Source organism: Pristiophorus japonicus, chromosome 15 (assembly GCF_044704955.1).
Source record: "Pristiophorus japonicus isolate sPriJap1 chromosome 15, sPriJap1.hap1, whole genome shotgun sequence".
NCBI classification, from domain to species: domain Eukaryota; kingdom Metazoa; phylum Chordata; class Chondrichthyes; family Pristiophoridae; genus Pristiophorus; species Pristiophorus japonicus.
The window spans coordinates 7271640-7287834 of NC_091991.1; the positions used below are offsets into that span (position 1 = coordinate 7271640).

General features: G+C 50.1%; 1 protein-coding gene across 1 annotated transcript in view; it reads left to right on the plus strand.

Annotated features, from left to right (window-relative positions):
* nav3 (neuron navigator 3) overlaps positions 1 to 16195 on the plus strand; it is a 463067-nt gene that overhangs the window by 93470 nt on the left and 353402 nt on the right. Inside the window, exons 4-5 of the mRNA XM_070900107.1 lie at positions 3860 to 3932; positions 11857 to 12031. Coding sequence (XP_070756208.1) covers positions 3860 to 3932; positions 11857 to 12031 — 248 coding nt within the window. The remainder of the gene's footprint in view (positions 1 to 3859; positions 3933 to 11856; positions 12032 to 16195) is intronic.

Consider the following 16195-nt stretch of genomic DNA (forward strand, 5'->3'; position numbering starts at 1 on the left):
GCACTCCCTCAGTGCTGCCCTTCCAACAATGCGGCGCTCCCTCAGTACTGCCCCTCCGACAGTGCAGCAGCATTCCCTCAGTACTGCCTCTCCAACAGTGCGGCGCTCCCTCAGCACTGCACTGAGAGTGTCACCTAGATTTCTGTGCTCAAGTCCCTGGAGTGGGACTTGAACCCACAACCTTCTGACTCAGAGGCGAGGGTGCTGCCCACTGAGCCACGGCTGACACTATTGGATAAACTGTTACTGCTGGACTGCCAATACCGCTGTCTCTTCAGTCTGCGGCTGCAGAGAGTAAATGATGCCGATTGGTGTGATGGTGTTTGGATCCTAACAGTGCAGTAGGAAATCACGCTGCTCACTGCTCTCCCAACTAAAAGCTGTTGAGGCTGGGAGCTCAACTGAAAATGTCAAAACTCAGATTGATGGATGTTTGTTCGGCCGGGGTATCAAGGCGGGTGGTTGGAGTTGAGGTACAGATCAACCATGATCTCATTGAACAGCGGAGCAGGCTCGAGGGGGCTGAATGGCCTTCTCCTCTTCCTCTCTTGATGCTTCCCACATTTTCAAAGCTATTAGCTTGGCGCTGGTTCAGAAAGAGGGAGAGAATTGGCCTGAAGCCAAGTCCATGTGAACTCTCTCCTTAACAGCTGACTGTATTGCTGCTGTGTTTTATTTAATTTATTCGTTTATGGGATGTGGGCATCACTGGCAAGGCAGGCATTTATTGCCCATCCCTAATTGCCCCTTGACAAGGTGTTGGTGCGCCGCTGCCTTGAACCGCTGCAGTCCGTGTGGTGAAGGTGCTCCCACAGTGCTGATTTTCTCGTAGCGGTTCATCCACCAGGCTCACAACTGCATACCTCATCATGGATGACCTGAGTGTCTCACTGGGCCATTAAGTCAGCCACATTGCTGTGGGTCTGGAGTCACATCAGCCAAGGACGGCAGATTCCTTTCCCTAAAGGACATTGGTGAATCAGATGGGTTTTTCCTGACGATCATGGTCACCATTATTGATACTAGCATTTTTATTTCAAATCTATTTCATTTATTGAATTTAATTCCCCAGCTGCCGTGGTTGGATTTGAACTTGCGTCTCTAGATTACCAGTCCAGTAACATAACCACTACACTACCGTAGGTCTCCGCAAAGTGTCCGGTGAAATGAATTTGCTTCATGGGTTCTTTGCTTAAGAATTCATAGCAACACATTGCTGTTAAAAACGAGTTGGGTTTATTAGCAAAGGTTTAACAATCGCACTACATATTACCAGTTCATCCACCAGGCTCACAACTGCATACCTCATTGTGGATGACCTGGACCCAACTGGCTGGGGTTTTATTGAGTCTTGTGAACATCACGTGACTGGCTAAGCCACTCACAGTGCAACAGCTCTACAAACCCGTGAGCATACACCCAGAATATTCTCATCTCCGGTAACATGACATACTGTATATGCTTACCAACTGCCGCGGATAAGTGGGCTGCGCGGGGAGGTGGGGGGGAGTGGGGGGGGTGGACTTAGCCAGTGCACTCCATTCGTTTCGGACATGGTTTCCTTGGCTTGCTGCCTGCTCGTGAACTCCTCCAGAGTCACTTGAAAAGCTTCTCTCTGGCACGTTTGATCGCCGTGTGATTGGGAATGTTTTTTTTGACGCAGAGTAACCCAGCTGCTTAGATTTACTGATACTGGTGAGATTATTTTCTCTGAAATGCCATCATTAATGTTCACAAGGAACACAGGAATATATTGAGTTCTGCTCTCTCAGTGCATTGATATCCTTTCAATAAAATAATGAGTAAAAACAAAAATTGAGACAATGTTTTGAAAAGTACAAAGAAACAGGAACACGTGTTTCATTCTGATCGACAGAGCCTCATAGAGGGAGAGGTATATGGAGTAGCAAGGCAATGTTTGAAGAACAAATTGTCTTGACCATCCATCTTTTCTGCAATCATTTGGGCCATAAAAGGCCGATCTTTGTCCAACGTAGCCTCCTTGCCACTCCAGCCCCCAGAGGTGCCAGCAACAGGTAGGTGCCCGATGTGGTTCACATGCTGCTGGCGAATGGGTGTCCCGCCCCGAGCTCTCGTCGCACTCCCAGCGTCCTATGTGCATTGTCGCGGGATCCGTCATGGCTCAGTGGGCAGCACCCTTGCCTCTGAGTCAGAAGGTTGTGGGTTCGAGTCCCACTCCAGAGACTTGAGCACATCAATCTAGGCTGACGCTCCCAGTGCAGTGCTGAGGGAGCGCTGCACTGTCGGAGGGGCAGTGCTGAGGGAGCGCCGCACTGTTGGAGGGACAGTGCTGAGGGAGCGCCGCACTGTCGGAGGGACAGTGCTGAGGGAGCGCTGCACTGTCGGAGGAGCAGTACTGAGGGAGTGCCGCACTGTCGGAGGGGCAGTACTGAGGAAGCGCCGCACTGTCGGAGGGGCAATACTGAGGGAGCGCTGCACTGTTGGGGGGGCAGTACTGAGGGAGTGCCGCACTGTCGGAGGGTCAGTACTGAGGGAGCGCCGCACTGTCAGAGGGGCAGTACTGAGGGAGCGCCACACTGTCGGAGGGGCAGTGCTGAGGGAGTGCTGCACTGTCGGAGGGGCAGTACTGAGGGAGTGCCGCACTGTCGGAGGGTCAGTACCGAGGGAGCGCCGCACTGTCAGAGGGGCAGTACTGAGGGAGTGCTGCACTGTCGGAGGGGCAGTGCTGAGGGAGCGCTGCACTGTCGGAGGGGCAGTACTGAGGGAGCGCCGCACTGTCAGAGGGTCAGTACTGAGGGAGTGCCGCACCGTCGGAGGGGCAGTACTGAGGGAGCGCCGCACTGTCGGAGGGGCAGTACTGAGGGAGTGCCGCAGCGTCGGAGGGACAGTACTGAGGGAGTGCTGCACTGTTGGAGGTGCCATCTTTTGGATGAGATGTTAAACCGAGGCCCCATCTGCTCTCTCAGGTGGACGTAAAAGATCCCATGGCCACTACTTCAAAGAAAAACAGGGGAGTTATGCCCAGAGTCCTGGGCCAATATTTATCCCTCAATCAACATCACTAAAACAGATTATCTGATCATTATCACATTGCTGTTTGTGGGAGCAAATTGGCTTCTGCATTTCCTACATTACAACAGTGACTATACTTCAAAAAGTACTTCATTGGCTGTAAATAGATGAACTGGTTATTATCTCATTGTGGGACCAGGTTATGTTGAAACTGGTTCCCCTTCAAACGTACTTCATTGGATATAAAGTACTTTTGGGTCTAAAGTACGATATAAATGCAATTAAAAAACAATGATCATTCTTTTTTTCTCTCTAACATTCCATCTCTCTCTCTTTCTCTCTCTCTTTCTTTCTCTCTATATTTATTTTCTTTCTCTCTCAGGCTCATTGAGTTTGGTCAAAGGTTTTTTTCTTATATGGTTGAACAAACCAGACACATTAGAAAGAGTTTTCAGCTGTTGACAGCAGCACGAGGAGACTGACATTTGCCACCACGCTGTTACCTTGCTACAGCTGTGTCACTTTGCACACTGTCACTTTGGGCAATGATCCACCCCTCCAAGTATATGGGCGACAATTGACTGTGCCTTCATTGTCCGAGATTTGTAGTGTAGCAATCCAGTAATGCTTTACGTAGGTGGAATTTATTGGCATGCTGCTCCAGATTAGGCATTTATGAATTGTTGAACATCCTTCACAAACCGGGGACAATGAGAGCTTTATGGCAATCTCCAAATTAGGTTTAATCATTCCTTGTGAGGTTTTTGCTGAGTGGGTCAGTTTGTGAAGTGTTCGCTGCTCTGGCCATATTTCTGGAGCTGTGCGAGTGTCCCGTTAATCGGACTTTCATTCTGCTTTGTTCCAGATTGAGAATGTCGATGCTTGCCTCAGTTTCCTGGCTGTGAGAGGAGTTCATATCCAAAGTCTTTCAGCTGAAGGTAAGCACGGGATCGACGCAATGTCCTCGTTCTGTTTCTTCAAACATGGATAGAGAGAGCTGATTGGTGCACAGGTCGGCCGTGGAATGAGAGAGCTGATTGGTGCACACGATGGCCATGGATAGAGAGAGTTGATTGGTGCACAGGATGGCCGTGGATAGAGAGAGCTGATTGGTGCACAGGATGGCTGTGGATAGAGAGAGCTGATTGGTGCACACGATGGCCATGGATAGAAAAAGCTTATTGGTGCACAGAATGGCCGTGGATAGAGAGAGCTGATTGGTGCACAAGATGGCCGTGGATAGAGAGAGCTGATTGGTGCTGAGGTCAGCCACGGATAGAGAGAGCTGATTGGTGCTGAGGTCAGCCACGGATAGAGAGAGCTGATTGTTGCACAGGATGGCAATGGCTCGAGAGAGCTGATTAGTGCATAGGTCGGCCATGGATAGAGAGAGCTGATTGGTGCGCAGGATGGCCACGGATAGAGAGAGCTGATTGGTGCACAGGATGGCCTTGGATAGAGAGAGCTGATTGGTGCACAGGTCGGCCGTGGATAGAGAGAGCTGATTGGTGCGCAGGATGGCCATGGATAGAGAGAGCTGATTGGTGCGCAGGATGGCCGTGGATAGAGAGAGCTGATTGGTGCACAGGATGGCCATAGATAGAGAGAGCTGATTGGTGCACAGGATGGCCTTGGACAGAGAGAGCTGATTTACATGAGCCCGTTCCAAACGCAGTCTCACTTCTTTTTTCGGAGGCCTGTGGCTGTCTGTTGCCACAGCGATAACCACCCCCCCCCAACCCTCAACCCCCAACCCTTCGTACTCTAAGATAGGAATGTAGGGCTCAGAACCCCAGCCATTGAAAGTAGCTGCAGTTTGGGTTTCGAAACCCCCGCTGTTTGGGGAGGGGGGAGGCCATTTTCCAGTTGTCAATGTGGTTGGGCGTTAGATGGTTTCCATGAATACTCATTCACGCATCGACTTTAGCAGGTTCTTTTCCAATGAGGTAATAATCCAGAGAATGTGAGTTCCAATCTCACGTTGGGAATTTGAATTCAGTTGAAAAAAACAAACTGGAGACAAAAAGCCGGGATCAGTCAAAGTGACCATGAAGCTGTCGGATTGTCATAAAAACCCAACTGGTTCACTAATGTCCTGTAGGGAAGGAAACCTGCCGTCCTTCCCACCTCCGTAACATCGCCCGTCTCCGCCCTGCCTCAGCTTATCTGCTGCTGAAGCCCTCATCCATGCCTTTGTTACCGCTAGACTTGACTATTCCAACACACTCTTAGCTGGCCTCCCACATTCTACCCTACGTAAACTAGAGGTGATCCAAAACTTGGCTGCCCCGTGTCCTAACTCACACCCGAGTCTCGCTCACACATCACCCCCCCCCCCCCGTGCTCGCTGACCGACATTGGCTTCCGGATAAACAACGCCTCAATTTCAAAATTCTCATCCTTATTTTCAAATCCCTCCATGGCCCTCGCCCCTTCCCTATCTCTGTAATCTCCTCCAGCCCCACAACCCCCCCGAGATCTCTGCGCTCCTCTAATTCTGCCCTCTTGACCATCCCTGATTATAATCGCTCCACCATCGGTGGCCGTGCCTTCTGTTGCCTGGGCCCCAAGCTCTGGAACTCCCTCCCTAAACCTCTCTGCCTCTCTACCTCTCTCTCCTCCTTCAAGACGCTCCTTAAAACCTACCTCTCTGACCAAGCTTCCGGTCACCTGCGCTAATTTCTACTTATGTGGCTCGGTGTCAACTTTTTAATCTCATAGCGCTTCTGTGAAGCGTCTTGGGACGTTTCTCTACGTTAAAGGCGCTATATAAATACAAGTTGTTGTTGTTGTCCTTATTTGGCCTCGGCCTGTTATGTGACTCCAGTTGCACACGAACTTGGTTGACTCTTCACTGCCCTCCGAGGTAACCGAGGACGACGGGCAGTAAATGCCCGCCTTGCCAGCAACGCCCACATCCCGAGAAAGAATGTTTTTTTAAAAGCTGTGGCACTAAAGTTGAAGTCAACTCATCCTGTAATCTCCTCTCTTGCCACTGGACCAAGAACTTTTGCTCAGCTAAGCCCGCGTGGTAGCCGGTGTACAACGGCCACCCCACGTTAAAAGAACTCAGGCACAGGCATCTTCCACCCTTCAATGTGATGTCGAGGACCTGGAACGTCAGGACCCTCATGGGCAACCTCCTCCATTGTGATGTCACAATCAGTTTTCCATTAGGTTTAGATTCATGGAATGAAGCAGCACCAGAGGGAGGCCATTTGGCCCATCGTGCTGGCCCTTTGGTCGGCTCTTAAATTAGTCCCACTCCCCCCTGCTCGTTCCCCATCGCACTTTTCCGTTTGAAGTACAGGTATTTATCCAATTCCCTTCGGAAGGTTACTACTGACTCTGCTTTGACCAGCCTTTCAGGCAGTGTGTTCCCGGTCCTAACACACTGCATAAAAAAAAAAATTCACTTCATCTCCCCTCTGGTTCGATTGGCAATGACCTTAAATCTGTGTCCTCTGGTTACCGACCCTCCTGCCAGTTGAATCATAGAAGTTAGAGTTTTACAGCACGGAAGGACGTTCGGCCCATCATATCTGTGCTGGCCGACGGAGAGCTACCCAGCCGAATCCCACTTTCCAGCTCTTGGTCCGCAGCCCTGTAGGTTACAGCGCCCTTTACTTTAAAGAAACTTCCAACCTTTCCCGCAATTCCTGGGCCGAAGCTGCTGTATTTATGACCTCTCGTTACCTAAGTCACACGGGGAAATTAGTTTTTTCTGATTGACTCGATCGAAACCTCTTCCAACAGCTGGAAAGTTGCAGGCTCGAATTCTTAATACATGTCTTCAATGGGCAAAGCTCGCAGTGCGAGCGGGATTTCGTAAAATATCCCCCCACTCCTTATGTACAAAATAAAATGAATTAGTGCAGGAAAGGTGGTTCGACGGTTTAACAAAGGGCTCCAAGGCTATACTTGAAAGAGCGATCCCATTTGTCCCACTCCCCCCTGCTCTAACCCCGTACCCCTCCAAATTTCTCCATTTCAGGTATTTATCCGATTCCCTTTTGAAAGTTGCTATTGAATTTGCTGTTCCGACAAGGTGGATGCAGGGAGGATATGTCCACTCATAGGGCAATCTAGAACTAGGGGGGCATAATCTCAGAATAAGGGGCCACCCGTTTAAAACTGAGATGAGGAGGAATTTCTTCTCTCAGAGGGTGCAATAAGGATTATTTCTTTTGACGCAATAGCAAGTTTGGTAGCAACTTTCAAAAGGAAATTGGATAAATACTTGTAATGGAGACATTTGCAGGGGTACGGGCGGGGGGAGTGGGACTAATGAGATCGCTCTTTCACAGAGCCGGCACAGGCACGATGGAATGACCTCCTTCCGTGCTGCATGTTTCTAAAGTTGTCTTCAGCCATTCACAGATGTTTTCTTAAACTGTGGCTGTGAGTGGCTAATTTTATTACCCAGGATCAATGTTTTGGAGAGTGATTATTCCCAGTTGAAGAATAACTGTCTAAGAGCTGTACACACTTTTAAAGCAGCAGCTATTGCTCAGAGAGCTTTTAACCCTTACGGCCTCAGTTTCATTTTAACTTGTTCCTGGAATGTGGGAGACCCTGGCAAAGATGCACTTACTGCCCACAGCCACTTGCCCCGAAGAAGTGATGAAAAAAAGACTTGAATTTATATACCATCTTCCACTGGATGTCTCAAAGCGCTTTACAGCCATTTCAGGAAGCGCATTCCAGATCATAACACGCTGCATAAAAAGAATTCACTTCATCTCCCCTCTGGTTCGTTTGCCAATTACCTTAAAACGTTAAATTGCCAAGTGCTGCAGTTCAGAGGGACCTGGGGGTCCTTGTACATGAAACACAAAAAGTTAATATGCAGGTACAGCAAGTGATCAGGAAGGCAAATGGAATGTTGGCCTTTATTGTAAGGGAGATGGAGTATAAAAGCAGGGAAGTCCTGCTACAACTGTACAGGGTATTGTGAGGCCACACCTGGAGTGCTGCGTGCAGTTTTGGTCTCCGTATTTAAGGAAGGATATACTTGCATTGGAGGCTGTTCAGAGAAGGCTCACTAGGTTGATCCCTGAGATGAGGGGGTTGACTTATGAGGATAGGTTGAGTAGGGTGGGCCTATACTCATTGGAGTTCAGAAGAATGAGAGGTGATCTTATTGATACATATAAGATAATGAGGGGGCTCGACAAGATGGATGCAGAGAGGATATTGCCACTCAATGGGGGAAACTAAAACTAGGGGACATAGTCTCAGAATAAGGGGAATTTCTTCTCTCAGAGGGTTGTAAATCGGTGGAATTCTCTGCCCCAGAGAGCTGTGGAGGCTGGGTCATTGGATATATTTAAGGCGGAGATAGACAGATTTTTGAGCGATAAGGGAGTGAAGGGTTATGGGGAGCGGGCGGGGAAGTGGAGCTGAGTCCATGATCAGATCAGCCATGATCTTATTGAATGGCGGAGTAGGCTCGAGGGGCCGTATGGCCAACTCCTGATCCTGTTTCTTATGTTCTTATATCTGCTCATGCGGCTTGGTGTCAGATGTTGTCTGATTAATGCTCCTGTGAAGCGCCTTGGGACGTTTTGCTACGTTAACGGCGCTGTATGAAGGCAAGTTGTTGTTTTTGCCTTCTTGTACCATCACCTCAGTTCTGTCAGATCACAGAAGCCCGTGGTAAAAGTGAGCAACTCCTGTAAGTAATACTCTGATGGCATGGGCCAGGGGAACTGGGAAGGAATTCGGAGGGTCAATATTTGAAATACACGAGATTCCCCACAGAACCCAGACATCCCACCGCAGTGAGCGAAGACAGGAATTCCAGGCCCTGTTGGAATTTTACAAGTCGGACACTGTCGGATCCATAGGATTGGAATAGTCCACCCCTGCCCCACGGGCCAAATATATCCCGGCGAGACCTCGATAAAGGACGACTGGAGCCCAGGCAACTCATTCCTATTTACGCCACTATTTCTCACTGGCTGTCTGGCCTGTTTGAAGGTCATTGGCCTGAAGGTTTGGTAAAGGCTCTTGCCTGATTGGAGGATAAACCCTATATCAGAACACCCAGGGCTGTTAGCATCAGCAACATGAGACACACAGAAATGAACGGGGTGAGCAGGGATTGCACTTTATATCGGGCCTCGTGCCTAGAGACCCACAAACTCAAAGTGCTTGGACACTGCCTATCGAGAGGGGTAAGAAGAAGTATCTATTTGGCTTCAATGCACTGAAGGAGTTTTGAACGGAAACATTTGCATTTATGCAGTGCCTTTCACATCCTCTGGCCGTCTCAAAACTTTTTACAGCCAATGAAGTACTTTTGAAAAACAATCAAAATTGTAATGTGGGAAACGCGGCAGCCAATTTGCACACAGCAAGCTCCCACAAACAGCAATGTGACAATGACCAGATAATCTGCTTTAGTGATGTTGATTGAGAGATAAATATTGGCCCCAGGACACCGGGGAGAACTCCCCCTGCTCTTCTTCGAAATAGTGCCATGGGATCTTTTACATCCACCTGAGAGGGCAGACGGGACTTCGGTTTAATATCTCATCCAAAAGAAAGCACCTCGAACAGTGCGATGCTCCCTCAGTACTGTCCCTCCAACAGTGCAACACTCCCTCAGTACTGCCCTTCCGACAGTGCGGCGCTCCCTCAGTACTGCCCCTCCGACAGTGCGGCGCTCCCTCAGTACTGCCCCTCCAACAGTGCGGCACTCCCTCAGTACTACCCCTCCGACAGTGCGGCACTCCCTCAGTACTGCCCCTCCGACAGTGCGGCACTCCCTCAGCACTGCCCCTCCGACAGTGCGGCGCTCCCTCAGTACTGCCCCTCCAACAGTGCGGCGCCCCCTCAGTACTGCCCCTCCGACAGTGCGGCGCTCCCTCAGTACTACACTGGGAGCGATGGCCTGTATTTTGTGCTGAAGTCTCTGGAGTGGGACTCGAACCTTCTGACTCAGAGGCGCTACACTAACCTCCAAACACAGCACCAATCCCCAAAGAGCAGCATTGACCTTTGTCCGCAGTACTAACCTCCACAGAACATAGAATTCCTCAGCAACCAACTGCGCTAAAAACAGATGATCTGCTCATTATCACACTGCTGTTTGTGGGAGCTTGCTGTGTGCAAATTGGCTGCCACGTTTCCCACATCACAACAGTGACTACACTTCATTAAAAAAGTACTTCATTGGCTGTAAAGCGCTTTGTGACATCCTGAGGCTGTGAAAGGTGCTATAGAAATGCAAGTCTATCTTTAATATAAAAAAAGCTATAGGATGGCCCTTGCAATGTGGGACGGTTTAAGTGGAGACTCTGTACTGAAAGAAACCGAGCGAATCGAGGGAATCTGGGTCAGACAGCCCGGAGACTGAATTATGATTGCTCATTTTCTGAAAGCTGTTTTCTTTTTCTTCTTCTGTAGAAAAGGATGTGACTCAGCAGAGCTGGCTCTGCAAAATAAACGTCACATGTGCCTGTTCCTGACAGCGAGATCAGTTCCACTGTTACTCATAGCATCTATTCAGGCCGAGGTCACAGCGCAGTGAACTCTGTGAACGATGTCTTACTTTCCAAAACACAAATGATGTACCCAGACATTTAAAATCTGTCTCGTGTTTCTGATTTTTTTTCCTCACCCCCCCCACCCCTCTCGTGGCATTCAGCGCAGTGCTGAGGGAGTGCCGCACTGTCGGAGGGGCAGTACTGAGGGAGTGCCGCACTGTCAGAGGGGCAGTACTGAGGAAGCGCCGCACTGTCGGAGGGGCAGTACTGAGGGAGTGCCGCACTGTCGGAGGGGCAGTACTGAGGGAGTGCTGCACTGTCGGAGGGGCAGTACTGAGGGAGTGCCGCACTGTCGGAGGGGCAGTACTGAGGGAGCGCTGCACTGTCGGAGGGGCAGTACTGAGGGAGTGCCGCACTGTCGGAGGGGCAGTACTGAGGGAGTGCCGCACTGTCGGAGGGGCAGTACTGAGGGAGTGCCGCACTGTCGGAGGGGCAGTACTGAGGGAGTGCTGCACTGTCGGAGGGGCAGTACTGAGGGAGTGCCGCACTGTCGGAGGGGCAGTACTGAGGGAGCGCCGCACTGTCGGAGGGGCAGTACTGAGGGAGTGCCGCACTGTCGGAGGGGCAGTGCTGAGGGAGTGCCGCACTGCTGGAGGTGCCGTCTTTCGGATGAAACATTGAACCGAGCCCCGTCTGCTCTCTCAGGTGGAGCTAAAAGATCCCACTGCACCATTGAAGAAGAGATGGGGATGCCCTGTCCAATATTAATTCCTCAACCAAAGAAAGACTTGCATTTATATAGCACCTTTCCCGACCTCAGGAAGTCTCAAAGCACTTTACAGCCAATGAAGTACTTTTGGAGCATAGTCACTGTTGTAATGTGGGAAACGCGGCAGCCGATTTGCGCACAGCAAGCTCCCACGCACAGCAATGTGATAATGACCAGATAATCTGCTGGTTTCAAGTGATTTGATTGAGGGATAACTATTGGACAGGACACCGGGGAGTACACCCACCCGACAGGGCATTGGTTTAACGTCTCACCCGAAAGACGACACCTCCGACAGCGCTGCCTGAGCACTGCACTGACGTGTTAGCCTCGACTTTTTGCTCAAGTCCCTGGAGTGGGACATGAACCCACAACCTTCTGACTCCGCTGCGAGAGTGCTGCCCACTGAGCCACGGCTGACACTCTCAGAAGCGGTTTGCGTCAGTTCGAAAGTATCGACGACCTCGAAAATTAAAAACCCCGTTGCCTTTGACACCAATCTACGATGTGACGAAAAATGTGCATCCACACCCGCCCCCCAGCCCACCCTACCTAAAAAAAAAAACCCTCAGCGTGTTCGTTTCTTTTTTGTTGTTGCAGAGATCAGAGATGGAAATCTAAAAGCCATTTTAGGCCTGTTTTTCAGCTTGTCGCGGTACAAGCAGCAGCAGCAACAGTACCAGGACCTGGTGGAACTCCAGCAGCAAGTGCAACATCAGTCACTGGCGGCTGCCTCCGTCTGCCAGCAGAGGGTCCAGCAAGACATGCAGTCCAGGTAAACCGTGCACCTTCCACACTGACCCGTACCGCGACACCTAGGGGGTGGGGGGAACCCGCACCAGCGACATTTTAACCCGGCGTCCCCGCCCAGCGCCTTTTGAGACTGGCGCCGTTTTTTTAAGAACCCGCCCAGTTCTGCTCATCTTTCCTCCGTGTCCCTCGCTCTCCTCTTCCTCCACAACCGCTATAAGCTGTCTCTTGGACGCGCTTATAAATATGAGGTATTGACTGATAAATCCAATCAATCCACTGATGGAGAAACTTGGTTACCCAGAGAGCGGAGAGAATGTGGAACTGACTGCCACAGGGAGCCTTTGAGTTGAATAGTGTAGAGACTATTCAAAGGGAAGCTGGATGAACACATGAGGGAGAAAGGAATAGAGGGATATGCTGATGGAGTGAGATGAAGAGGGGTGGGAGGAGGCTCGTGTGGAGCATACACACCGGCACGGACTCGATGGGCCGAATGGCCTGTTTCTGCGCTGTACACTCAGTGAGATTATTTCCGCCAACCCCTGGTTACCTGGTCCACCCGGTCAGTATCCTCTTCATGAAATGGCTATGCCTCACTCCCCCACTGTGTTTCCAAATGACTCCCCTCTCGCGGTGTGGATTGTGAGTCTGGGCCAACATCAAAGGGTGAACACGCCATACACCCCATTCCAGTGTTACAGACGTCGCCTCATCCATGTAATCTTCTGAGGGAAGTGATTAACCAAAGGCAAACCTCCCTAAAAAGTGAGGCTCTGGTGAGAGTTCTCCTTGCCTCTTCCACGACCTTCTCCAAATATTCGTCTTACTGCAGTGGCTGCTTCATTTTGTTTATTCGTTCCTGGGATGTGGGCGTCGCTGGCAAGGCCGGCATTTATTGCCCGTCCCTAATTGCCCCTCGAGAAGGTGGTGGTGAGCCGCCTTCTTGAACCGCTGCAGTCCGTGTGGTGAAGGTGCTCCCACAGTGCTGTTAGGGAGGGAGTTCCAGGATTGTGACCCAGCGACGATGAAGGAACGGCCGATATATTTCCAAGTCGGGATGGTGTGTGACTGGGAGGGGAACGTGGAGGTGGTGGTGTTCCCATGCGCCTGCTGCCCTTGTCCTTCTAGGCGGTAGAGGTCGCGGGTTTGGGAGGTGCTGCCGAAGAAGCCTTGGCGAGTTGCTGCAGTGCATCTTGTAGACGGTGCACACTGCAGCCACGGTGCGCCGGTGGTGGAGGGAGTGAATGTTGAAGGTGGTGGATGGGGTGCCGATCAAGCGGGCTGCTTTGTCCGGGGTGGTGTCGAGCTTCTTGAGTGCTGTTGGAGCTGCTCTCATCCAGGCAAGTGGCCCAGTCAATTGTATCAAAACTGCTGCACCACCTTCTCAGGGCAAGTAGGGATGGGCAATAAATGTCGGCCTTGCCAATAACACACACATCATGAGAATAAAACATATAATATGGAATTGACATCAAGATCCTCCAGCCCTACATCCAAACTTTCACCCTCCCCTCCTCTGACTGCACAAATGGTTGCAGACCTTTCAACCAGTAAACCTCTTCACCTTGCTCCATCCCACCCCTCCTTCAAAACCCGCCTCCTCTACCATGCCTGCCCACATCGTTCCCCTGCTCATTGTCGCCCCATTTGCTGCAGAGCTCCTTGGAGAAGCTCGCAGCAGTCCGTGCCGATTGGCACACCCTGATTTGGTGGGGAACAACGCTTCAGTGACCGAGGGCTGCAGTTGGCCCATGACCTCCGTTACAGATATCGAAAGCGGACATCCCACTGAAAAGTGAACGGCAACAGCGACTTTCCGCATCCCCCGGTGGCACGCCCCGCCGCGGGGAACTGAAAGGTTGTCCACTCGTGGGAAAAGCCCACCACGGATTGAAGAGATAAGCGAGGGTCCAGTCGCTGTGATCACCGTGTGTTTGCAGCAGGGCTTCCCTGAGCTGCACTGTGCTTTGCTGAATGACATTTGGCTTATTTGGCACTGATTATGTGAAGATTTGGCTGGCAGTATGTCTGCTGAAACGGTTCGCGCTCTAATCCTTGTGTGAGACAGCACAAATGGAGCAGATTTTCATTTTCTTTCTCGCTCAGCTTTAATCCACATATGTTTCTTCTTAAAAAAAACAACCTGCAAGGTTGAAAGTTGGCCATCTTTATGAGTTCATGCAGCTTATTCTGATAATGAAACTCGAGAGGTCACCACAGTTCAGACATTCCCCCTTTGATGTTAATAAGCACATTGGATATTCCTCCTTGCCCACCATACTCCTTGTGAGTTCCAGATTCCTCACTTTCTGATTTCGGGAGAAGTAATGCTATATGCTACCCTCCCTGAGCTCTGTTGGGTATACTTAACATAAGAACAGAAGAATTTGGCCCCTCGAACCTGCTCCGCCATTCATAAGAACACAAGGAACAGGAGCAGGAGTAGGCCATACGGACCCTCGAGCCTGCTCCGCCATTCAATAAGATCATGGCTGATCTCATCATGGACTCAGCTCCACTTCCCCGCCCGCTCCCCATAACCCCTTATCCCCTTATCGGTTAAGAAACTGTCTATTTCTGTCTTAAATTTATTCAATGTCCCAGCTTCCACAGCTCTCTGAGGCAGCGAATTCCACAGATTTACAACCCTCAGGGAGAAGAAATTCCTCCTCATCTCAGTTTTAAATGGGCGGTCCTTTACTCTGAGATTATGCCCCCTAGTTCTAGTCTCCCCCATCAGTGGAAACATCCTCTCTGCATCCACCTTGTCAAGCCCCCTCAATAAGATCATGGCTGATCTTCTACCTCAACTCCACTTTCCTGCGCTATCCCCATATCCCTTGATTCCTTTAATATCCAAAAATCTGTATACCATGGCCCCACAAGTCATAAAGTTAAATTAGGTTTGAGAGAAGTTAAAATGACTGTTACTGGAAGGTGATTTGGGCAGTGAGGTTGTCCATCCAAGTTTCTGCTACTGGAGCTAACAGAGAGAATGTTTCCGCTTGTGGGGAAGAGCATAACTAGAGGCCATCAATATGAGATAGTCACCAAGAAATCCAATAGCAGAAACTTCTTTACCCAGAGAGTGGTGAGAATGTGGAACTCGCTGCCACAGGGAGTGGTTGAAGCGAATAGTATCGATGCATTTAAGGGGAGGCTAGACAAGTGTATGAGGGAGAAGGGAATAGAGGGTGATGCTGCCTGCACCGAGTCCCGCTCACCCATCACCCCCTGTGCTCGCTGACCTACATTGGCTCCCGGTTAAGCAACGCCTCGATTTTAAAATTCTCATCCTTGTTTTCAACTCCCTCCATGGCCTCGCCCCTCCCTGTAATCCCCTCCAGCCCCACAACCCCCCAAGATGCCTGCGCTCCTCTAATTTTGCCCTCTTGAGCATCCCTGATTATAATCGTTCAACCATGGGTGGCCGTGCCTTCTGTTGCCCAGGCCCCAAGCTCTGGAATTCTCTACCTATTTCCATATTTAAGGAAGGATATACTTGCATTGGAGGTTGTTCAGAGAAGGTTCACTCGGTTGATTCCGGAGATGAGGGGGTTGACTTATGAAGATAGGTTGAGTAGGTTGGGCCTATACTCTTTGAAGTTCAGAAGAATGAGAGGTGATCTTATCAAAACATATAAGATAATGATAAGACAAGGTAGATGCCGAGAGGATATTTCCACTCATAGGGGAAACTAAAACGGGGGGACATAGTCTCAGAATAAGGGGCCGTCCATTTAAAACTGAGATGAGGAGGAATTTCTTCTCTCACAGGGTTGCAAATCTGTAGAATTCTCTGCCCCAGAGAGTTGTGGAGGCTGGGTCATTGAATATATTTAAGACGGAGATAGACAGATTTGTAAGCGATAAGGGAGAGAAGGGTTATGGGGAGCGGACAGGGAAGTGGAGCTGAGTCCATGATCAGATCAGCCATGATCTTATTGAATGGCGGAGCAGGCTCGAGGGGCCGTTTGGCCTACTCCTGCTCCTATTTCTTATGTTCTTATGTAAACCTCTCCACCTCTCTTTCCTCTTTTAAGATGCTCCTAAAAACCTACGTCCATCTGCCCTAATTTCTCCTTAAAGCTTAGTCTCAAATGTTTTGTCTCATAATACCCCTGTGAAGCACCTTGGGACGTTTCACTATGTTAAAGGCGCTATATAAATACAAGTTGTTGTTGTC